Source organism: Durio zibethinus, chromosome 26 (assembly GCF_047325235.1).
Source record: "Durio zibethinus cultivar Kanyao isolate XHJ-2024 chromosome 26, ASM4732523v1, whole genome shotgun sequence".
Lineage (NCBI taxonomy): Eukaryota > Viridiplantae > Streptophyta > Magnoliopsida > Malvales > Malvaceae > Durio > Durio zibethinus.
The window spans coordinates 18703684-18727601 of NC_143187.1; the positions used below are offsets into that span (position 1 = coordinate 18703684).

The following is a 23918-nucleotide window of genomic DNA, read 5'->3' on the forward strand; positions in this document are numbered from 1 at the left end:
GCTTGATATATAAACTTTATCTAAATTCTTTTCAAATAAAAGTAATTTAAAATTAATGGGAACTAGAGATGTCTTGAATCGAATAACTTTACGAGCTACCATTAGAATAGTAATCAATAGTTTCATAAAAGTTAAAAAATTGAACTAGAAGTGAAAAAATAGGTAGGTTGGAGTGATCCGACATGCTATAATGCCTAGCACGATGTTGTAAAATGTCGTACTGGTACAACATGATTAAAATACATATTATGTTGGCATGCTTCAAAATTTCAAAATAGATGGCTTAACATGGCATATAGCCTATAGACCTTAAAGTGCTTGATAATGTTGTGCTGAGCCTAACACGGTGGGTCTTTGGATGGCAACGGGTTAGGTCGGGGCGGGTTTTTGCTCACCCCAAACTCGACTCGATTTTTTTAATCTTTTTCATACTCAAACTCGACCTGACATTATATAAAATCGTATTTGACTTGAAATTAATAAAATATTTTTTAAATATAAAATATTATTTTTAATAAAATATAAAATTAAATAAATATAAATTTATATAAATATAAAATTAATTAAAAAATAATTTTTTATATATATTAGGTTGAATAAAGTCAGGTTTGTCTAAAACTTGATCTCAAATTTTTTTTATCACTCGACCCGACCTGATATCTAATTTTAAAAAAAAAATCAACTTTAAGAAATCGGGTCGGATCGGGTCAAAACCCATTAGATACGGGTCAAAACGCTTCCCCTAAATGAGCCATTGTCATTTTTAATGGTGTGAATTATGAAAGGTGAGTAAGAGGGATGGTATTGGATAGTAAATAAATATTATTATTTTATTCATTTATATTGAATTTAAATAGTTATAAATGGATAATTAATAAATTTAAATAAAAAATTTATTATTCGTGATGAATTTAAATAAAATACGGATAATATTTTTTGGATATCTAATATTCTAATCATTTAAGATTTAATAAAAAATTAAACCTCATAGTGAAAATTTCATCAATTTGTCTATCATACTTCGCTAATGTAGCTGTGGTTCAATATTTACGACTTGCATCGTCCTATTTACGATAGTAACTCAAACACAAAAAAAAAAAAAAAAACAATATATTCATGTCATCCTGTGTCTCACACTAGAATAATGCTATCATTTCAGACTATATAATTCAGCACGTTTCAGCACCTAAACGACTTTGATTTCCCCACTTTTCTCCAATAGAATTAAGCAACCACCATGGAGCTCTCTCTAGTCGTTTTACTTGCTCCTATTGTTCTTACACTTGTTGCCATCTTTGCAGTCAGACTTAGACCCAGATCAGTTGAGGCTAAAGACCTTCCACCGGGGAGCTTGGGATGGCCTATCATGGGTGAAACCCTTGAATTCCTGTTTGGGAAGCCGGAAAAGTTTGTGTTTGATAGGATGAATAAGTATTCTCCTGATATTTTCAAGACAAAGATTCTTGGGGAGGAAACCGCGGTCATATGTGGTCCTGATGGCCACAAGTTTCTGTTCTCCAATGAGCAAAAGCTGTTCACAGCTTTCCGACCTCATTCAATGCAAAAACTATTCCGATCTTACCAGGCTGCTGCGCCAGTTCAAATTGCCCGGGATGCTGAGGCCAAAATTTTGCGTTCTCCAGGATTCTTGAAGCCTGAAGCACTAGTGAGGTATATGGGGAAAATGGACTCTATCACTCAGCAACAGATGCAGAAATATTGGGAAGGCAAAGATGAAGTAAAGGCCTTCCCTCTTGCTAAGGCCCTGACCTTGACTCTCGCATGTCATTTCTTCTTGGGCACAGATGACCCTGAGCGTATCTCTAGTCTCGTTAGCAACTTCGATCATATTACTTTGGGAATGCATTCTGTTCCTGTAAATTTTCCAGGGACAGTTTTTTACAGAGCAAACAGAGCGGCAGCTGCAATCCGGAGGGAGCTAAGACAAGTTATAAAGGAGAAGAAAACTGCCTTGGCAACAGGAGCGCCTATGCAGGACATACTTTGTCATATGATCGTCGCCACTGACCCGTCTGGAAAATACATGCCGGAGGCTGAGATTGCTGATAAGATAATGGGGTTGCTGGTTGCTGGATACAGCACTGTGGCTACTGCTATGTCTTTCTTCATGAAATACGTTGGAGAAAGGCCTGACATCTACGCCAAAATTCTAGCAGGTAAAACAGCTTTCATCCTTCTTTACTCGCATTAAAAATGAAGTGATAGCTCGCTCTTTTAAATTGTAATTGAACTTGAGTTGATTGATATGTTTGAGTTTTTGAACCCAGAGCAATCAGAAATTGAGGCTGGCAAAAAGCCAATGGAGCCGTTGGAATGGGATGATATACAGAAGATGAAGTACTCCTGGAATGTAATGTATGAAGTGATGAGACTCACACCTCCACTTCAGGGAACTTTCAGAGAGGCCCTCACAGATTTTACTTACGCTGGTTACACTGTTCCAAAGGGGTGGAAGGTATGTGTTTAGCAGATGATAGCCATGGAAACCAAACTAATTAAACTTCCCCTAATAATCTCCAGTCTCATCTAATTGTCTGCAGATATATTGGACGGTTAGCACAACAAACATGAACCCAGAATACTTTTTAGAACCGGACAAATTTGAGCCTTCAAGATATGATGAAGGAAATAGTTTTCCTCCGTTTACGTTCGTTCCATTTGGAGGTGGGCCTCGAATGTGCCCTGGAAAAGAGTACGCTCGACTGGCTATACTCACATTTGTATACAACGTTGTGAAAAGGTTCAAGTGGGAATTGGTGCATCCAAAGGAAAAGATTATTGGAGATATGATGCCAACACCAGAAAAAGGCCTTCCCACTGGTCTTACTCCCCACTAGGCTGGCCTCTCAATGCTCTTATTCGCACCGACTTTCCCTGTGTTGGAATATCTTCAGAGCCATTAGTTTTTTATTTTCACTGACACTTTCATCTTATTTAATAAACTTTTAGACTCTTCTAATTTTATATTTGATATATATTATACATTATTAATAAATCATAGTAAAAAAAATTAAATTTAAATATATTTAATTGTAAACTAATTTTTTATAAATTATATTATTATATAATTTACTAATAATGTATAATATTTATTCAACAACAGTAAATCCTATAGTAACTTACATGTATCTTAAGCCTTGGACTACAACCAAATGGCTTTTTACCTTTTGTTGAAATCGTAATCTACCTGTCTTTCTTTTGGTTACAATGGTTGAGCCACAAGATCTGGCAGTATCTTTGCTGTCTTAAGCCACTTTTAGCTTTATGAAAAGTCAGAATTCAGCCCTTTCACATTCACTTTCTTATATATTAGAAACTAGTTTTTTTAACCTGTGCATGCGTTTTTTTTTTTATTATATTTTTCATAATTTAAAATTTTAATTTATATTAATTTTTATATTATATATAAATAAATAAAAATATTCATTATCATCTATAATTTATAGTTTAAAATTATAAAATCTGTCTATATATAAATTATTACGAAAGAATCTAAATAAGTATTAAAAAAGTTTTAAATTATAAAAATAAAATTATATACAAATCTCAACGAGAAAATTAATCTTTTATTCACAATTACATATACTCTTAAAAATATATATTATTTTAGTATAAAAATTAAGATTTACACATATAATATATAATGAAAAACTTTTTTATCTTTAATTTTGAAACTTTATCATGTCAAATTTTTGTGACGAAAATTTGATTATTTTATTTTTTATAACAAAAAAAATATTGATTGTGAAAAGAAATTATAAATATATATTTGATAATTATTTAATTTAAAAAATTTTAAATTTTAAAAAATGTAGTTTATACAAGTTGAATATTAAATTAAAATAAAAGAGATTAATATAATTTTAAATTTAGATATGTATAACTTTAAATTGAGATAAAATATCTTTCTTTCTTATTTTAAATTATAGGAAATAAAGGTTTAAAAATTGATAAATAAACTGTAGTTCAACTACAAATTTTATTTATTTAAATTTATATGAATATTGATCTAAAAAGTGTATAATTTTTTATGATTTTTAAGATTTAGAGATTTAATCTTTAAAAATTATTTAAATTTTATATTTCATATACATGAATAAGAGTGAGATATGAGATATGTTTTATTATGTTTAAATTAAGATAAATCTTATATATTTTGAAAGACTTTGATAAATATAAATTTTGAAACTTTAAAATTTTTAAAAATTAAATAACTGATTGAATAAAATTATTTAAAATTATTTTATGTGTCAATAATATAAGTTTTTTATTTAAGCGTTCACAAAAACAAATCTTATTAGGTTTCTATGTATATTATAACATAATATTATAAATGATATATCCACGAATTATCATAGTTCAAATTTTTTTGGTTTTATCATTTTATTTATTAGATTTAAAAAAAATTATCTAACTAAAAAATTTTTTAAAAAATAAATGAGAATAATACGCGAATATTTTAATTGGCTTTGTTTACTCATAAATTTATTTAATTAAAAAAAATAAAAATTTAGAATCCAAAAGATAAAAAAAATATAAAAACTAAAAAGTAAGAAAAATAAAATAAAGCTTATAAAGGGTGCTAAATTGACTTTTTATACTGAGCTTAAAATATTAATTTAATTTCTTAAATTAAAGTTAAAGAATAATTTTATTAATATAACATTTATGTATAAAATTAAATAAATTAGAAAATATATACATTAATATTTATTTCAGATTTAATTGAAACAAAGTACCATAAACATACTTCAATGCTTAGCTCAATTCAGTATTTTTTTCATATACAATTTTTTAATTGTTATTTCTTCTTATGCTATCACTATTTTAATGCCATAATTATGAAAGAAGGGTAAAAATGAAAATTAATTTTTAGATAATAAAAAAAATTAAACATATAATTTCCGTGTTAACCAAAAAAGACGCATGTTTTATGCAATTTAGCTTAAAATACTTACATCCACGGGAAAAGAAAATATTTTAGTATGAATAAATAAATTTTACAATTACTAATTAACTCAAAAGACAATAAATTTTACCAGCAATATCAATGAATATATCATACAAAATATATATATATATATATATGTATATATTACTCATTACTTATTAGTCACTTTAAACGAATTAAGAATGCGATGTTCATTAGAGATGTAAATGATATATTAATACTTGTAAGCTATTCAGATTTAATTAAAAAAAAATTCAAATTCGACTCGATTATTATAAAGTCGAGTTCGAGCTTGAATAAATCGACTCATCGATAGAGTCGAATTCGAGTATTCTTATACTCAACTCGAATAACTTGCAAGCCTAATGAGTTTTTATATTTAAATATATTTTTATTATTTTAATTAATAAAATATCTCGAATTCAAGCTCAAACTCGAGTATAAATAATCGAATTTTTGTTGAATATAAAAATCGAGCTTATTTTTATATGTTAATCAAGTCTAATCGAGTGAACTCGAATAGCTCGATTTTTATCTCAAATTAAACTCAAACTAAAAAAATAAAATTCAATCGAATTTGAATCAAGTTTCAAGTCTCGAACTTCGAATTGAACTCGAGCTCAAGCTTAATATTATATTAGCTCGAACTCAATCTATTATACCTCTAATGTTCATTGCTCTTTAATCAATTTAACAAATTAAGAATGCAAATGAGTGGAGGCCAAATAGAAAAATAATAATAATCATTCCTTAATTAAAAATGAAAATAATATATCAATATTTACAAATTAATTAATTTTAGTTTAAATAAAATTCGAATTCCATAAGATTATTATCAAATCAAACTCAAATATCTCAACTTATCAAACAAATCAAATTCAAATATCCAATTAGAAGATATTGCGAACTTAATCAAGTTTTTAAATTTTAACATATTTGTATTGTTTAATTAAAAATTATTATTTTACTTTTATATATTAATTTGACTTCGAACTCGAGTATGAACATATAATCTAACTTAAAATCAAACTCATTTTTGTTAAATAATTTTAATCAAACAAACTCAAATAACTTGATTTTTATTTCAAATTAAACTTTAACTAAAAATTTTAAACTTGATCAAAATCAAACCAAATTTAAAGTCGAATCAACTCAACTTAATCCAATTATATTCTATATTGAACCATACCACATAACCCATGGTCCGTCATTTAGCCATGCCGGGCCAATCTGTTACTGTAATAATATGGGCTGTGCCCACCCATTCTGCCTGCCATATCTCGTTGATGTGTCATTATTTTAATGCCAAAAAGGAATAAAAATATGAAAAACATTTTCAAAATATAAAAGAAATAGTAAGAATATTACACGTTCATAAAAAAACAACAAAGACGACATTGCAAAGACTTGCGATTAAATCTTAAAGGGTAATGAAAACTTCACAAAAGATAAAAGTAATTTCAGATTCAATGTAATGTCAGTTCCTCAGTTAATGCAAAACATACTATGCTCTACTAAAACATCAATCAAATATATATATATATATATATATTTTTTTGGGGGGGGGGGGGGGGTGGGGGTACTTAAAACATCAAATGTGTTAATTAACTACAATAGGAGAAATTTTCATTCATCCACTCAAGAACCTGTGCTCTAATGCCATTGTTGCAAAAAACACTCTGCTATCAAATTCCAGACATGAATCATCACAGCACTCCCTCTATTAAAGCCCTCCCTGTAATAAAAGCAAGCTCAGCATAAACAATCTTTCACCAAAGACTGCACTATAAAAAAAAATCACATATTACCTCAAAAATACATCAAAGTTGCCATGCCAGAAGTTAAAACATCTAGCGCAATGACAATATTTGGCACAAATCAAACCACAGCTCATTCGCTTAACCTAGGTTGAAGTACTTAGTGAGTACTGACTTCGTAAAACTAATGTAAATTAATCATAGAACATAAAATTAAAACTAGATATTCAGAAACGAACTGAAATTCAAGATTCTAATAATAATGGAAAGATCCAAATAAGCATGTAAACCAACTATAGTATCTGGATATTAATCATACAACAAGGGGAGATAAAAACTTTTCAGCTCAAGTTTTACTTCAGTTACATTTCAAAATAAGTGATCTTAGGTTTAGCAGTAAATAAAATAACAGATGAATGAAGAACTAATATTTTGTACACCCTACCATTAATGACTTTGCTACTATGCTAAGATAGCCATGAAACCAAACTGCAGCCAAGAAACAACAAAACCCAAAGAAATAGCATCTCCAATGGATATCATGGATGACATGTCAATCCTTGTATATGGACTGCAATTAACAGACTGCACAACTAGTTCCAGAGCAAGACAGAACAATTATATTCTTCAGAGAAACTAGAGTCATGCCATAGAATTAACATACTGCTGTTACTGTCTCGCACAGAAAACTAAAGGTCTAAAAGATACGAAATATCACTAGATGCTCATATTTAGGGAGGTCTACTTTGTAATTTTAAAGCACCAAAAATCATAAAATAATGTGGAATTAAGATCTGAAAATTTCTAGCTTGTCAAGATTTCCTTTTTAGAATTTTGTAATTTTTCTGTAATTGTCCCTCTGTTTTGGTTAATTTTACCTTGATTAGAAAAATAGCTTGAAGCTATAGAAATATAAGAGTACTGTAAACAATGGATACAGAGATGCTTTGACAGCTTGAATAATTTGCAATTTGACCGATAAATCAAAACTAAATGAAATTATGCACTTTTTAAGAAATATTCTGTGTCTCCACTACTAACATCTATAATGCTCTTTGTATTGTCCTTTTTATGTGATCATCGTCTTTCTTTTTTGTGAATCATTAAGTTCTTCATCCAACTTTCATTTTCTGTAACAAATCACTAACTTCATAGAATGCTAAGTTGCCTAGATCAAGTTTTGGTGATTATTTGTTGAAGTTCTTATGTAAATGCTATATCTTATCTGTAGGCCTTGCTGATTATTTCAAGTACCATTGGCCATTGCTACCCAGATATCATCATGTCTTGTTTTAGCATCAAGTAATTGGTGACATTATTTTAGCATTTTGCTGGTATTCAAAAATCAGTCTTCCCATTTCTATGTAAATATGATTCTAATTCTGTTTTCCTACAGTGAGCATTAGCTTCTGATGATCTTGTGTCTGAACCTTTTTGTAAAGAATTAGTTTCTGGGAGATTAAATCCATCTTTTCTTAGGTAAGTATTTATTTTAGTATCAAACATGGCTATTTGGTCAGCTGCTACCAAGTGCTAGCAGCCCCTAGTTGTAGCAAGAATAGCAACTCGCGTCGCCTGCATGATTATTGTTATCCAATATTTTCTTAATATTACTGAAGGATGTTGATTACTAATTAAAATTGGTCTTGATTTCAGAGGTTTTGTTATAAATTTTAAATGTTTAAGGAACTATTCTCTGGCGTTATTATGTGCTAATTTTCACTTGGTGGAGCCATTTCTTATTTAGTTGAGTTTGTGGGTTTACTTGCGTATTACTTTTCACTTTAATTATTTTGCTTGGTGGCACCCTCATGGCTGCTGCACAGAGCAGCAAGCAAGCAATCAGAGTCCACTGCTACCAAATGTGGGCAGCCTTCAGCTACTTCATGCAGCAGCTGGCCTTTCTTGCATGCTGCAAAGTTATGGGCAGTCTCATGGCTACTGCAGAGGGCAACACGCAAGAAGATCCCGCATGCTTTTCCATTTGAAAAGCCATTAGAAGAATGATTTAATGTATTTCAAAAATTGAATGATAATTAGTTCATTTCCATATGGTCATGTCATTTGATACTTATTGTACTCATAATCTGTTTAATAATTAAAAAAATAACATTCACTTTTCCTCTTTAACACAGATTTCTATCACCTAACAACAAAATACTTGAAAGAAAAGTCCGCATAGAGAAATTCAAACATTGAATTAAAACCACCAAAACTCTAAAAAATGTTACTACAAAGTTGAATACAAAGTAACATGCAAACCAAACATAATAAACACTCAAAATTGAACTTTTCTCTTGAGGACTCAAATCAGGCAACAAAAGTTTAAACAAACATATCAAATGAAGAAAACCTGCATTTTTAATCTTTTAAGAAGACTCACTTCATAAATGACTTAGATATTACACATTATCTATTACCAGCAAATGTTATCAATCATTCTAGCACAATAGATTCCAGCATAATAGACAATAGAAACCATTGGATGCTGAAATATGCCATACCGAATAAAAATGACTACTGCTGCTGGTTTTGAGGGTTTGGTGGAGGCGGCATTCCTGGACGTGGTGGTCCAAAAACAGGAACAGCACCAGGCGGAGGAGGCATTCCAGGCCTTGGAGGTGGTGGAGCCGGAGGTCCTCTCATCATTGGTCCCGGAGGTGGGACCATGGGCCTCTGAACAAATTGTGGTGGTGGGATTGGGAATTGGTGAGGTGGCCTTAATCCTAAAGCAGGTGGTGGAACCTGAGGAGGTGGACCACGTGGCATTTGAGGTGCTTGTGGCTGTCCCGAGTAAGCACCAAGTGGCATTTGCCCAGGTGGACGGATCACAGGTGGAGCTCCACCAGCAGCAGGAGGGTAAGCCATTGGAGGAGCCGAGAGCTGAGGAACAGGTGGGCGAGAAATCTGGGGCTGCATCATCCCAGGAGCCGGTCCTCCAACACCGCGGACAGGGCCAGCAAGACCGGGCTGAGCCTGAACGAAAGGCCCAGTGGGGATCCCACGCCCAGCAGCACGGCCAATCCCAGGGCCAGGGACAGCATTAGCAGAGCCAGCTTTGGAACGAGACTCTTCAGGAGGAGGAGGACCTTCAACGGTCATGGAGATAACCTCTTCGCCACGGAGGAGAACAAGGCCAAGGGTTCGACGATCTTCGCGTTCCTCGTTGGTGTTTTTCTTTCCTTTTGCAGGAGGGAGCTTCCGGAACTCCTCGCAGTCACCGATCACCAGATTCATGTGTCGATCGAAGGCCATGAATTTGCCCACCAACTGGCGTCCGTCTTGGATGGTGACTCGCATCCGGTAGTTGATGAATTGAAGCATTTTGGAACTCTTTGACATCGACATTGTTGCGATTCGGATTGTAGAAGAGAGAATCAGCAGAGCAGACGATGAAAGAGGAAGAGAAAGAAATAACACTAAAACCCTAGCTAGGGTTTTGATTTGATTTCTAAAGCGGGAGAGGGAGCGAGAGACAGACGGACTCTAGTTTTTGACCCGTGCCCTGCCCATGGTCCGCCTTTTTATCGACGTCTACTTGAAAGAAGGGGGCTTCTATTTGCACTATTTTTTTATATCTTTTTAATGATTTTATTATTATAGTTTTCTGTTATCCATTATAACTTTTTTAAAATTAAAATAAAAAAATTTCTTAAAATAATAAATAATTTTGGAATTACGTAGTACTTACTCTACATTTCTATCATTTTCTTTATTAATGACTAAAATTTAAATTTTAACAACTTCAAGTATAAAAAAATATAATATATGTAAATTATGTTTTTTTTTAAGTAAAAAAATAATAAATTTAAATCTTATAATTTTAGATAAAATATAAAAAATATATTAAAATAATATAATTTTAAATTAATAAAAAAATATTTTATATTTAACATTGGATAAAATAATTTCTATATTTTATAAAAAAATAAGTACGATATAAATATACTAATAATGAAAGGCAAAATCTTTTGAGTAGAAAATAAAAACTTATAAGGCTAAACGGTGTCGTTGTCCTCGGCATCGATTATACAAGATAGAAATGAAAAAAAGAAACAAACAGTGGGAGTTAGACGTGAAAACTGAAAGAGAAAAATCATATTTGTGATTCTGATAAACTGTTTTGAGATCTATAGGGAAGAAAGAAAGAAAGAAATGGCAGCAGCTCCAGATCACTTGTTCAACTTGAGGAACAATTTCTATTTGGGTTCTTACCAGGCTGCCATCAACAACAGCGATCTTCCCAATCTCTCCCCCGACGACGCCGTCGAGCGCGACTGTCTCGTCTACCGCTCTTACATCGCTCTAGGCAGCTACCAAGTACCCCGCCCCCTTTTTTATTGCATTCATTTAATTTCCTCTTTCTAAACAATTTCCGATTCTAATACTCATTGTTTTTGTTTCTCGAATCTCAGCTTGTCATCAATGAGATCGACTCCTCCGCTCCCACTCCTCTCCAAGCTGTTAAATTGCTCGCCCTCTATCTCTCCAACCCTCATGATAAGGTCAAATTTCTTTTAGATCTGCCCTCTTTCTTTATTATTGTTGTTGTTGTTGTTATTGTTATTGTTATTATAGAAGGGATCTGCTAAAAAATATAGGAAAAGGTGTTGGATTGATTGTGGGTTATGGGTGGGTGTGACTGATTTATCGTATTTAGGAATCAACGATTTCGAGTTTGAAAGAGTGGTTGGCAGATCCAGCAATTGGCAACAATGCCATCTTAAGGTTGATTGCTGGAATCATTTTCATGCATGAGGAAGATTATAACGAGGCTCTTAAACACACCAATGCTGGTGGCACCATGGAACTGTGAGTTTTCCTATTCAACTTCATTTTTGGTTCTTTATTAATGATGTCTGATTCTACTTCATTTTCTTTTTGTTCTTTGTTCTTGATATGTTCAAATTTGAAAACATTTGTTTTATGCTGTTGCTTCATCTACCCTGCTTAACCGATGATCCAATCATTTCATCTTTAGGCTTTTCGGTCCGTAGAAGTTGGGTTTATCAGATAGGGTGAAGATTACCCTCCATTATCTAGCCTCATGCTAGTAAGGGAAAATAAAAACAAAGTGGAGAAGGAATGATTGAGGGTGGTTTGAAATTAATAACCAACAGAATTCCATGTGAATCAGAACAACTAACCATTATACAGCCTTGCTGACGTTTAAATGTTCTGCTATTTCATATCGATCCAAAATTGCTGGTTGCCCTAACAGAAACATGCCACTTTTTGTTTATGTTTTTTTCATAACATGAAAATGCACTGAAATTGTTGAAATTGTAAAGCACATTATAACCTGTCTTCTTGTGACAAAAGAAAGCCCTTGGAGCTTGTGTAAATCCAAGGGTTAGGCTTTAGATGGTTCCTGAACTTTTATTCCTTGTGGCCCTGGGTGGTAATCCATTAAATAGAGAAACTTGCATCAAAATAAACAAAGAATGTCCTTTCCTAACAAAAAGATGATCCCTAACTGGTTTATTACACAAATATCAATGTTGCTCCACTTCCCAGGTCATTGAAGATACTTGAGCATATAGCCTAAGTGATGAATTTTATTTCGTAATCCCTGTGCCAAGAGAAATATAAGTGACTCACCCAGATTTAATGGATCAAAATAGGTGTGGTTGCTGCAAATTAAGTTACCAATTTATTTTTCTTTATACCACCCACACATTAAAAATTCTATTTTCATGGAAAACACATATCAGAAAAGATTTTAGATCAAAATAAAAGGATTTTATCAATAAAAAAAACGTTAGGAATATATCTCTTCAAACTACAATATACCAGAAGAATGGGTTAACTAAGAACCACAGTGAACTAGTTAGGCTCTTGTATGTTGCAGCTGACTTCTACTTGCTTACTATATGTATTTAGCAGTACAATTATTCTCTAATTTGTTGCTTACTATATATATTTAGCAGTACGATTATTCTCTAATTTGTGTTTGGTTGGTTGAAAATAACAACATGGATTGTTTATGGTTTCAAGCTTTTGACACCCGATGCTGAAGAAGGAAAATCTTTGTAAATAAGCCTACTTATAAGTAAAAGGCAAAATTCATGGTAAAAGCCCTCCAATGGTGGTTCTTCATACCTGACCATCACCATCCTTTAAATATTTAACAAAGTGCTGACTTTTAGGTGCACATTGTTCACTCTTCATCATCACAAGTTTTGCTCTAATTGCTTCAGCATTTTCTTTTGCAAGTTGTAGTTTATTCAGTTACCCTGATACTCTTAGAGATCTAATTGGCTGAGATGCTGCATTGTCTAGACTCACAGTGCCCTTTTTTCGATTAATCTTAAAAGATATTTTGCTGCAAGATAAATAGTAATTAATTCATTCATAGGCTAGTGACAATACAATATATGTTGCCTTTAAATGCTTATGTGCCTACCATGTCCATCATATTCTCTCCAGTAGATAGTATTGTCTCCATTTAGCCTGCTTCTGACTCATCTATGCTGTTTGTCTCATCTTCTCCACAATTGAATGGAATTTACATGCACAAATTTGTATTGCGTGTTACCTTTATACTGGACTTCTATTAGAAGAAGTTTTTCTTGCTTGAAAGTTGTTGAATCATTCTGTAAAATCTTTGTAGCAAATATACTTACAGATTTGAGCTAGGAGTTGGTGGCCTATTCCTTTAGAAAATGATTATGTTCCTTCTAGTGATTCCTCCAAAACACCCTTCAGTTACATCTAGTGACTTTGACTTGCCCTTAGACTGCTTAAGCAAAAATCTGAGTAACTTGTATATGTACAAGCGAATTGGAAGCTCTGATGCATCTGGTGAAGTCATTTTGTTCTGTGCTTTCAGGCATGCATTGAATGTGCAAATATTCATTAAGATGCACCGGTCAGATTATGCAGAGAAACAGCTGAGGGTCATGCAGCAGGTTGATGAAGACCATACATTGACTCAACTTGCAAATGCATGGTTTAATCTGGCAGTGGTATGGAATATCTTTCATTTTAAAAACACTGTAAGTGAGCAATCATGAATGGTGTAATGACATGTTATTCTACCAAATCAGGGTGGTTCCAAGATACAGGAAGCATATCTGATCTTCCAAGATTTCTCTGAGAAATATCCAATGACTGGATTGATCCTGAATGGAAAGGCTGTCTGCTGTATGCACATGGGAAACTTTGATGAAGCTGAAACACTGTTGCTTGAAGCACTTAATAAGGCAAGTTTAAATAGTGGACACTTTGTTTTCTCAAGATTTAAGCTTATGATTTGGCAATTCTTTTGGTGTTTATTTATAACCCCAGGAACAGGATTAACTACAGTCAATGTGTTTCATGATCATAAATTAGTCTTTTCTTTCAGACTTTATATGCATTAAGTTTCAGTTGGTGTAAATAAAACATCTGAGTGGCATCAAATGATATTGAATTTGACTCTTTGATTTTCCTGTAGTCCCTTATGTTCCTGTCAATTTTAAAATTTTGTATTCATCATGACACTGACTATTTCACTCCCAAGTTTCTCCAAGAACTCCCAAGTTTCATTGCTTCTTAGCAATTGGTTGGTTCATATCTATATCATTGTATGTGATAGGGGGTTTTTTGTCAATGGATATAGGATGCAAAGGATCCTGAAACTCTTGCCAACCTGGTTGTATGCAGTCTTCACCTTGGTAAATCATCTTCACGTTACCTAAGGTAAACTAGCTATTCATTTCCTGTCGTTTTGTTTTTTTTTCTGGCTTTTCTTTTATTGAACTCTCCCATATGAGTTTTACAGTTGATAAGTTTCTATAACCTTTTTTTATTCAAACTGCTCTATAAAAGATTGCAAAAATGGCTAGTTTAGCTGATTGGAAAAGAGTCCATCAAGTTCAAGAGTTATACATGGCAGCTAGATTAATGGGGACCCAATACCCTAAGAGGAGTTTCCATTTTTTTCATGTTAGCATACTTTATTTTGTCTTGGTTTCTATGAGATATTGTAAAGCACTACAAAAAGAGCATATCACTGCATCCTAACTGCTAAGTTCCTAGTCTGGACTGCCTAGTTGGAAACAAATGTTTGGCATATCTTCAAACTGAGATTCGACCATCCTTTTAATCAATTAATATTCATTGAAGTTTTCTGAGGATATATTTGTTTTTGCGTATTTTATTTTTTGAAATCTAAGTATAGTCATTGAAGTTTTCTGAGGATATATATATTTTTTTTGTATTTTATTTTTTGAAATCTAAGTTAAGGCTTGAAAATCTTACAATTGTGTGGCTTTAGTACAAAATGGTGTTTGCTGGTGCTGAGCAGAACTTTGCTTATCAATCTACTGTAAAAATCAGATTTTCCTCTTGGCTTAGTTGCCTGTTTTGAATTTCCCTGGCTCCTAATTATGCATAATGAAGATGGCAGACAGTCCTACTTTAAATCATATGAAAAGGATCACATATACTCTTTTAATATTTATTTAGGTTGGGCAAAATAGGATTCAAATTTGACCTTGTTTTGGGAGAGAGGTATTGCTAGCATCATGGCAATTCCTTAGCCACCAATTAGTGGACTTTTAAGTCTTTAATTTGCATATAACTCTTTAGTTTGCATTTGCCCTCTTGCTTTTAATAACTTATTGAGTCAACATGCAAATTTCACACGGTGCAATATGCATTCTGCAGAGTCGTGATTGTTTACACTATAGGATTAGCATGACCATAAATAGTCAGAATGATCATGTAGTCTACCATCAACAAAATATAAGGGAGTTTTGTTGAGTCACTGATTATTGAATACTGAGTTGTAGTAGTTTTAATTTAAATCAAGAAAGACGAATTTTATTGTAGCTTGTTGAATATGGAAGTCCTATTATTGTAACTGGAAAGGACCAGAGTGGGATTCTTCAACACTCACTATGCATGCAATGTTAAGAGTATCTTCTTTTGTTATTTGGTGCATATTCATGCATGCTTACCATGCAAAGCTTCTTATTTCAACTTATATAAGTTGAAGCAGCATTGCTGTTTGAAGAAGAGAGCTTGCTGGATGTTTTCTTGATCTAAATGTAGCTTGCATCATATCTTTGCTCCTTTGGTGCTTCAGAATATGACTTAACCTTAATTCTACCTCAATGGCTTAAAATTTCAAGGCCTTACTGCTAGGCCCTTCAAGTCGTCTATTCAGCTACAGAGTAGACTAATGGAATGTATTGTTGTCACATCTTATATTCTCTGCTATGCTGTTGTACATCTTAATTGAGGTGCTACATTGTTGATTATTTGGGCAAATGCTCCCAATCCTGACCTTGTGATGGTTACTTTGCAGCCAATTGAAACTGACACATCCAGAACACATTCTTGTTAAACGAGCATCATCTGCAGAGGATAGCTTCGAAAGAGCAGTGCAATCAGTTGCTTGAAGATGTGGTCAATGGCACAATTGTTTCGGTAATTCTTTTGGTTTTGTAACCTAGCAAGCAGAATATATGATGAATATGGACGTCTGGATTGGTTTATTTTTGCATGAGGTACATGATATACTAAATGTGTCTATTTGGTTTGGCCCGGTACTTGGAAACATTGGGATTATATTGTATGATTTTTGGCTTATTGTGTATTAATGTTGAATTCATCAATCATCATCTATATCATTGCGATCAGCTGTTTTCAAAAGAATTTTCCTTTTCAAGTATACCTCAATAAATGGCAAAACATGTAATCATCGGCATGCCATGGATGATTACATAACTATTGTTATTCACGTCTTCTAATTTCTATTTTTTTAATTTTAATAATCGACATTTAATCTTTGACAGTTTAAAATATATATTAAAAAAAAAAACAAATTTTATAAGATGGAAACAATATCAAAGTGTTGAGTGACTAAAATATATTGAATAAAATAGGAAGTAGTGACATTTCTTTTATAAATATATATATGTATTTTATGGATTGCCAGCGATTGGAAATTTAGATTAGTTAAATATTAATTTTTTAAAAATAATTATATGATTAAAATTTAAATTTGTTAAATATTATTTTTTAAAGATAATTGTATATATGAATTAATGAGAGAATAATAGAAAATTTTTTATTTAATTCTCTTTTATCTTCTATTCTTTTCTTCCATTCTTCTTCAGAGAGAATTGGAACAAAGTACCCAGCTTTTTAAGAAGACTATTACCACGACTTGTTAAGCTCCATTTAGCAGGGATTTTAAGCGGCCACAAAGCCAGAATTGTTGAATCTATTAGCAATGAAACCGGGAAGAAAAAACATGAGCAAAAAGAATCAAGAAAAGCTATATCTGAGCCTTGGCATCATATTATTAAACTATCATTATCTTTTCCAATACACATATAATGAATTGGCTGCTCCCTATAACTAACCAAATAATGTAATAGCAATGGAAGAATTTAATCTCAAATTTTCCTCCCATCTTCTATGTGAGAGATAGAAGAAACGCAGCCGGAATCAAGCCGTCTGGGGTCTGCGTTAGCCTTTTGCTATAAAATGCAGTGAACTACTCAAGAAACAATCACCTAAGAGGCAGCTGCGTATCCATCACGATGCACCTTTTGCCATCTCCATGCAATCTGTAAACTCTCCTGGAGATCAGTAAATTGAGCAGTCCAGTTCAACTCACGCCTGATCTTAGTTGGGTCACTAAACACTTCCGCATAATCTCCAGGTCGGCGGGGAAGATAGTCAACTTTTATCTCCACCCCTGTGGCTCTCTTACATGCCTCCACAAACTCCTTCACTGATCTACCTCTTCCAGTGCCAACATTGTAAATTCCAACTTTACCCGGCTTTGCCTTTTGAAGAGCTTTAACATGAGCATCAACCAGGTCAGTAACATCAATATAATCACGTATGCAAGTGCCATCATGTGTTTTGTAGTCTGTTCCCTTGACCTGCAGGAAAGCCCAAAAACCAGATAGACAAAATCAGAATTTAATATTAGCATATGAACACCAAATGCCACCTGGTGTAGCTTAAATGGTTCATAGAAATTTTAGGTGATATAGCAAAACAAAGTTACCCAAAAGCTAGAAGACTTTTATCTTACCATTGTGCATTGCAATCAGTTTGAATCAAAAGGCAAAACCACAGACATGTGGAATGACAGGTGTGATGACATTATAATAGTTATATGTATAAAACAAACAAGAAAACAGCACACATACCATATTCAATTGAAAAATACAGTTGTAATAAATAATACACAGTTTATTTTATCATACATTAGATGACCTTTTTCACCTGAAAAAGAAAGCATTATTATTAAACATGTGAAATGACAGATAATTCTTCACTCAGTCCAGGTCTTTCAAATCTTTCGTGAGCTCAAAATTTTGCCTAAAGTATTAAGCAAATGCTTGGAAAGGTGATGTCAGCAGAAAAGAATAAAATTATATGCTCAAAGAATTCAGTTCTGCAAATAATCATCTACATCAAACTTGTTTCAAGGAAAAGATGAAATGCAGACATTATAAATGTTTATTGAAATTTCATAGCAGCTGTCAAACCACAGAATTAGTCATATTTACTTTTAACTAAATGCATGGAGACCATCATCAATTTGATTGAGACCATATTAGATCATGGCTTTAGTAGCCTTCTTTGCACTTCCTCACGGGCAGGAGGAGAACAACGTTCTCAAAATTATCCAATTTTTACATCAGCAATAGATTGCTCAGGCCTTCAGAAGAGGCTGCTGCTGCTACTTTCAGGTTTAAAAATTAACAGCAAAACTGTCAATAAGATCTGCACCTTATGAACTCTCAAAGTTCATCATCTTCCTAACATCGGTCAAACTGTTTTCTTAAGTTGCAGTATATAACTAGTTATTCACTTCCTGATCCCATGTTTAGCTAGAACTACAAAACAATTACTTAAGATTAGCAAAGTCAAGGGGTAAAAGGAATAGCATACCTTTAGACCAGGAATGATACCACGAGCTGCATCAAAACAAGCACCTGAAATTCGTCCATGCTCACGCAACTCAGGTCTGGGAGCCTCACCTAATCTTCCTTCAGGATCAGACCCGATCACATTGAAGTATCTGAAAGATATTCACCAAAAAATAGTCATAACCACGGGAAAATATTTTGTAATTGACATTTTTAATCTGCAGAAAAAAAAACTTAAAAAAAGTGCATATTGTAGTACTATCAGTAATTGTGGTCACAACCCTACACATTGAATATCATACGAGGGATTGCACAGTCTGAAAATTTCACCGATCATAAATTTGTATGCTATGAAATAAGCAACCTTCTACGCTTCATTTTGCCTATGATCTAGAACTACAAAAAGCCTGTGTTAGAAACAGGATTCGGTAGCCTAATATGTCCTATATTTGCAGCTGTTAGCTGGCAGAACAATCATAACTAAATGAATTAACTACCTCAGATTACCAAAAAAAAAAAAAAAAGAGTATGAAAAATCTACAAGCGTACACAAATACTTAGTTTTGGTTTAAGGCATGGCAGACTTATGGGATATTGTTAAGTTACTAAAATTATGCAATTGAGATAAAAGAAAACAGATTGCAAATAAGAAAATCAAGAAAAGGTAAAAAGCATTATCAAGATTCTTGAAACTTCTAAAAATAAACTAAAATACAAACCTTAGGATCATAACAGCCATGTCTGAATTCTTAGAGAAATCCAGGATGATATCTTCCGCCATCTTCTTAGCTTTTCCATACGGATTGATTGGAACCTGAGTTGTTGCAAAACAAAGGTCAGTTGTGTTGTATTATAACTGTTTATGCATCGATAAGTTGATAAAGGTCGATCCTTGAAATCCTTGGCCTCAAACAAAACATTTAGAAAATAATTAAGCAAAATACCAAGTTTGTAACTTGCCTGTGGGGTTTCTTCAGTGATTGGCATCTTTTCAGGCTCCCCATATGTGGCACATGTACTAGAATATATCAAAGTCCTAACACCATGAGCAGCCATTGACTCTAAGACCACCAAGGTGTTTGAAGTAATGTTGTGATAATACCTGTACATCATTGCCACATTGTAGAGTACATCAATTGGGCGATTAGTTTAAATATTATGTGATCAGATATTTCAAATAATAATAGGTAACCAACAGTGCAAAAATATTTCTCAACCACATCCAGGATCGAATCTTAATAGATGCTGATGGTTTTCCCCAGAACATCAGTGTCAAAATAAAGTAATTTCCAATGGCAGAGTTAATGTAAATAATAAGAGGACATTTGAATGGTGATGGCATCAGTAACAGAGCCAGTAGTTTAGTGAATAGCAGCAGCAAAGGTTGTGGCTGAATAGCATAGTTGGTTAGATGAAGGCACTCAGAAAGAAAACAGCAAGAAGCAAGCCCCACGTTCCAGGGTAATTTCTTTTTCATTTCGAACCCTTAGGTTAAGAGAAAGAAAGTGCACCAGACAATTCTAAAGGCTTTATACATGGAAGTCAGGATGTTATCAAGCATGCTTGGTAGAACAATATATCTACAGATCCAAAATAACAAAATGAATCCAATTTAAATTTCCATCTGAAATCTAGTGACCTAGAATAGCTCTAAACGGCCTTTATTGTGATGGAAAATTTTTATCTTCATTTCTGGTGCTCTCTTAAATCATGGAAAGTGCAGTTACAAAAACTTAAATAATTAGTGAAATTGAATTTATCTTATTAAATGGTATCTCTGCCATGTAATTTATAAACAAGAGCACAAACTTAGTTAGGCACAAAGGGTTGCCAACAGCAGCACCAATGAAGCATACACTCCTTACACTCATTTCATAGCACTATAGCACACAGTTAATTTCTTCAACTAAACAAGCTCTTGTCAAAAAATCAATTTTTTAGCATAAACAGCCAAATGAGCAATCTACTTCACAGGTCATCCGACCTATACTAACTCTGCCAATCATAAATCATAAAGGAAACTTACTTGAGAGGATCAAGTGTGCTCTCCCCAACATATGCAACAGCTGCAAAGTGCATTACAGCATCAAATGCATTTTCTGAAAATATTTTATTTACCTAAAATATAAAATCAAGGAAATAGTACACCACATTCATGTTTAAATGCCTAAAATTGATAATTAAAAAAATAGTCACAGTAAATTTCACAAAAAGGATACAGCTTTTGCATCCCCCAGATCAGCATAAATGAACTGAAGCCATCCAGGTTCTGGAAATAATTCTTGTAGAACCTTCACAGAACCTATGTTTCCACGTGAAAGATTGTCCTGCAAAAGAGGCAACTTCTTCCTTAAAACCCACACTAATCACTATCCACAAGCTGGAAAGATTAGAAAGGAGATTGTTACATATCCTAAAATAAAAATATACCACAACAGTTACACGGTATGACTCCTTCAGAAGTCGTAAAGCAGCATGTGAACCAATATAGCCAGCACCACCAGTTACAAGAACATGGGTTACCCCTTCTTCATGTTGGGAGAACTGGAAAGATAGAAGTCAAGAAATGGAAAAAAAAACCAGAAGTAGAAATATTATATAACTTAAAAACAGCCCTACTACAGAAAGAACTGGACTGATTCCAAGTTCTCATACAAAGTAGCAGCAATTACAATTTTCCTTATGTGGAAGTGAAGATGATATTAACCACATGCAAAGGGCAAAGGATATATCCATAATCAAGTGAACAGTTTGATTAAACTAAGCCATCAGGCAATGACAACATGCAAGAATGAATTCTTAAGGAAAATATCATAGGGTCCTGATATAATCACAGATGGAATCCCAGAAAAATATATCATATCCATACATAAGAAGTATCTTAACAAGTTTATTAAAAATCAACTAAAAGCAATAACTGTTTAGCAATAGTAGTGAACAATGATTGCTATTTTTTTTTCAATTATCAAACTAATCAAGATATCCACATGAAAAACATGAGGCACGATCTTTTGATAGAATGAACTAGATCACTGTGCCCCATATTTGTATGTAAGACAGAGAACAAATATTGCCTCCATTATCAACTGCCCTTGTAAATTTTAACTTCAGTATAGCAGAGTAGAGAGAAAAGTAGAAGAACTAGAGAGAGAACCAACTAGGTACCCGACTTGGAGTATTGAACGTTGGGGATTGCTTGAGCATGATAATGCATAAGGCTGTAAGAGTTGCAGCCATAAGGATTTTTCCTACAAGATTGTTCTTCCTTTTGGGATCAGGATATTCCATGCCTACATGCAAAACACCAACAACAACAACAACAAAATTAGAAAACAATTTCATCCACTTTTATATCATCAGGAGCACATTAAAACATTAGCAAGTCATATTCCAAATAACAAATAGCTGAAGCATAAACTAACTTGTAAAGATAACAAAATGCATTTTTTCAACACTCAGTAACAAATTGTAACTAAATTTTTGGGAAAAAAGGGTAAATAATATAAATAATATCAATAAGTTTCTCAGAACAAGATGATTGATTATTACTTTTCCAAATTTCACAGGAATTTGGAAATTTTGAACTTTCAAAATGAAAATGGCAACAAGAAAGAATGGCCATCAAAATCATGAAACTAAAATAAGCAGACTTGAGTTAGATTGAATTTGAGAGAAAATCTTACCTACAAACGGCATAGGTCTAGTAGGCCTTGGCTGGCTTCTTCCTCTTGCAAAATTTAGCATTTGGAAAAAAGCTTCTTATGAATTGTGTTAAGCTGCAAGAACCAGAATTTATGTGTCAATTTCAGTGATCAAGCAACAAACACCCTTCCTTGGAAATGCTTCTGTGACAAATGTGCTGAAAAAAGAAAAGGAACACTGATTAGCACATTTCTGAAATATTAAGAACACAAGAGAGCCATATCAGAATCATAAAGAAAAAAGGGTAAAACAAAAAACAAAATTCCATTATAAATGGGCCCTCCATTGAATTTCAGAAAAGAAAAAAAAGACACCACAAAGGTTGAATTCCAAAAGTATTAACTTTTATTTAAAAATAGAAAAACCCATGAATTTTGTCACATCCCAATTCAAAACTCTATAACCACAGACAAAAGAGAGCCAGAAATTCACGATCCAACAAAACCAAATAGAAAGTAAAAAGAATGAAGAAAAAAAATGAAAGCGTTGAAAATAAAAATAAAAAACTCATTTACAATTCTTTGTCAGAGCATGTCTGGGAAAGTATTATAATCAAAATAAATAAAAAATTAAAATTAATCCATAAAAAAGATAATTTGATAAACAAACAATTTATTTTATTTTTATGAATCAGAAACAAACCCAGTTAAGGAAAGCTAGAAATCTAAATCACCCAGGAAAACAAAAAAAAAAAAAAAACCCAAGATTTAATCATTCTCAAAAAAGTATGGGAATTCAAAGAAAAACACAAAACAAGAACCAGGCTTTAAAGGCAGAGGCACCAAAGGAAATGAAAAAAAAAAATTACCTGAAAATAAAAAGAAAAAAGAACATTAATGAGGGTTTGAAGGTGGCCAAAAAAGACAAAAGGAAAAAACAAAGTGAAAATGCAGAAGAATGGGTTCAACTTGGCATCAACAAAACGATCTAAACAACAAATTCATAATACATGCATATATGCAATGCAAGAAAATGTTGAATAAAATAAAGAAAACGCAAAATTAAAAAGAAAAAACGCACCCACGATGATTGAAACATGAGCGAGAGAAAGGGAAAGAGAGGAAACGTAGAAAGGAGAAGGAGAGGAGAGGAGAGGAAAAGAGCAGGTCCGAGGTCCCGGTCTTTATGGGTACGTTTGAACATAAAAGAAGAGCTCAACATCAAAAAGAATAAGAAAACGAAGAGAGAGAAAAAGAGTTGTTACTATAATAGGCGGATTGTTCCCCGTGTCCACAGTGTCAGCCGGTGAGCTTAAAATAATATTCGTTAATTTGTATATTCATATAATATAAAATATTAAAATTTATATATTTATATTATATAAATAATATATATTATAATTATGTTAATATCAAAATAAAAAATATATTTTTAAATTTTAATAAATTTAAAATATAATAATTATTAAAATTTTAAATTATATTATTTTTATATATTGTATTATATTGTATTATATAATTATATCGTATTTTAAAATGATTGTATCAAAATAATTATACAAAATGACAAATTTGGAATAGGGATAGGGTGCAACAACTACATTTGCGGAGGAGCGACAAATGCGGGGAGGGTTGGACTCGAATTGCGTGCCAACATACATGT

General features: G+C 32.7%; 4 protein-coding genes across 6 annotated transcripts; 2 read left to right on the forward strand and 2 right to left on the reverse strand.

The window, feature by feature from the left end:
* The first annotated feature begins 931 nt into the window (after positions 1-931).
* On the forward strand, positions 932-3121 carry LOC111274103 (beta-amyrin 28-monooxygenase-like). The gene is made up of 3 exons (XM_022858754.2): positions 932-2177; positions 2289-2476; positions 2562-3121. The coding sequence occupies exons 1-3, from the start codon at positions 1238-1240 to the stop codon at positions 2856-2858; spliced, it is 1425 nt and encodes a 474-aa protein (XP_022714489.2). The 5' UTR covers positions 932-1237; the 3' UTR covers positions 2859-3121.
* A 3418-nt stretch (positions 3122-6539) lies between these two features.
* On the reverse strand, positions 6540-10281 carry LOC111275394 (uncharacterized). 2 transcript variants are annotated; one of them, XR_002688352.2, is made up of 3 exons: positions 9234-10281; positions 6781-6875; positions 6540-6707 (listed from the first exon to the last, which is right to left on the reverse strand). XR_002688352.2 is itself a non-coding variant. In XM_022860760.2 (2 exons), the coding sequence occupies exon 1, from the start codon at positions 10075-10077 to the stop codon at positions 9247-9249; it is 831 nt and encodes a 276-aa protein (XP_022716495.2). In that variant the 5' UTR covers positions 10078-10280; the 3' UTR covers positions 6540-6707; positions 9234-9246. The 2 variants fall into 2 exon arrangements, 1 of the variants encoding a protein (XP_022716495.2); XM_022860760.2 differs by lacking the exon at positions 6781-6875 and having other exon boundaries at positions 9234-10280.
* A 509-nt stretch (positions 10282-10790) lies between these two features.
* Positions 10791-16358, forward strand: LOC111275395 (coatomer subunit epsilon-1-like). The gene is made up of 7 exons (XM_022860761.2): positions 10791-11049; positions 11145-11234; positions 11390-11541; positions 13562-13697; positions 13779-13934; positions 14333-14412; positions 16025-16358. The coding sequence occupies exons 1-7, from the start codon at positions 10885-10887 to the stop codon at positions 16116-16118; spliced, it is 873 nt and encodes a 290-aa protein (XP_022716496.1). The 5' UTR covers positions 10791-10884; the 3' UTR covers positions 16119-16358.
* Positions 16359-16989: 631 nt separating this feature from the next.
* Positions 16990-23548, reverse strand: LOC111275396 (UDP-arabinose 4-epimerase 1-like). 2 transcript variants are annotated; one of them, XM_022860762.2, is made up of 10 exons: positions 23337-23548; positions 22298-22473; positions 21780-21904; positions 21045-21158; positions 20834-20941; positions 20641-20732; positions 19575-19716; positions 19334-19428; positions 18637-18766; positions 16990-17615 (listed from the first exon to the last, which is right to left on the reverse strand). In XM_022860762.2, the coding sequence occupies exons 2-10, from the start codon at positions 22356-22358 to the stop codon at positions 17241-17243; spliced, it is 1242 nt and encodes a 413-aa protein (XP_022716497.2). In that variant the 5' UTR covers positions 22359-22473; positions 23337-23548; the 3' UTR covers positions 16990-17240. The 2 variants fall into 2 exon arrangements, with proteins under 2 accessions (XP_022716497.2, XP_089611098.1); XM_089754972.1 differs by lacking the exon at positions 23337-23548 and adding an exon at positions 23125-23149.
* Between the last annotated feature and the right edge of the window lie 370 nt (positions 23549-23918).

Bases quoted from the DNA above. Each gene is read 5' to 3' on its own strand.
- LOC111275396 (XM_022860762.2), bottom strand. From the start codon at position 22,358: ATGCTAAATTTTGCAAGAGGAAGAAGCCAGCCAAGGCCTACTAGACCT. The intron at 21,159-21,779 runs GTACCTAGTTGG...CTATCTTTCCAG, and splicing joins CGTTCAATACTCCAAGTCGG to TTCTCCCAACATGAAGAAGG. The intron at 20,733-20,833 runs GTATCCTTTTTG...TTTATATTTTAG, and splicing joins ATCTGGGGGATGCAAAAGCT to GTAAATAAAATATTTTCAGA.
- LOC111275395 (XM_022860761.2), top strand. From the start codon at position 10,885: ATGGCAGCAGCTCCAGATCACTTGTTCAACTTGAGGAACAATTTCTAT. The intron at 11,050-11,144 runs GTACCCCGCCCC...CTCGAATCTCAG, and splicing joins TCGCTCTAGGCAGCTACCAA to CTTGTCATCAATGAGATCGA. The intron at 13,698-13,778 runs GTATGGAATATC...CTACCAAATCAG, and splicing joins CATGGTTTAATCTGGCAGTG to GGTGGTTCCAAGATACAGGA.
- LOC111275394 (XM_022860760.2), bottom strand. From the start codon at position 10,077: ATGTCGATGTCAAAGAGTTCCAAAATGCTTCAATTCATCAACTACCGG.
- LOC111274103 (XM_022858754.2), top strand. From the start codon at position 1,238: ATGGAGCTCTCTCTAGTCGTTTTACTTGCTCCTATTGTTCTTACACTT. The intron at 2,178-2,288 runs GTAAAACAGCTT...TTTTGAACCCAG, and splicing joins CTACGCCAAAATTCTAGCAG to AGCAATCAGAAATTGAGGCT. The intron at 2,477-2,561 runs GTATGTGTTTAG...AATTGTCTGCAG, and splicing joins CTGTTCCAAAGGGGTGGAAG to ATATATTGGACGGTTAGCAC.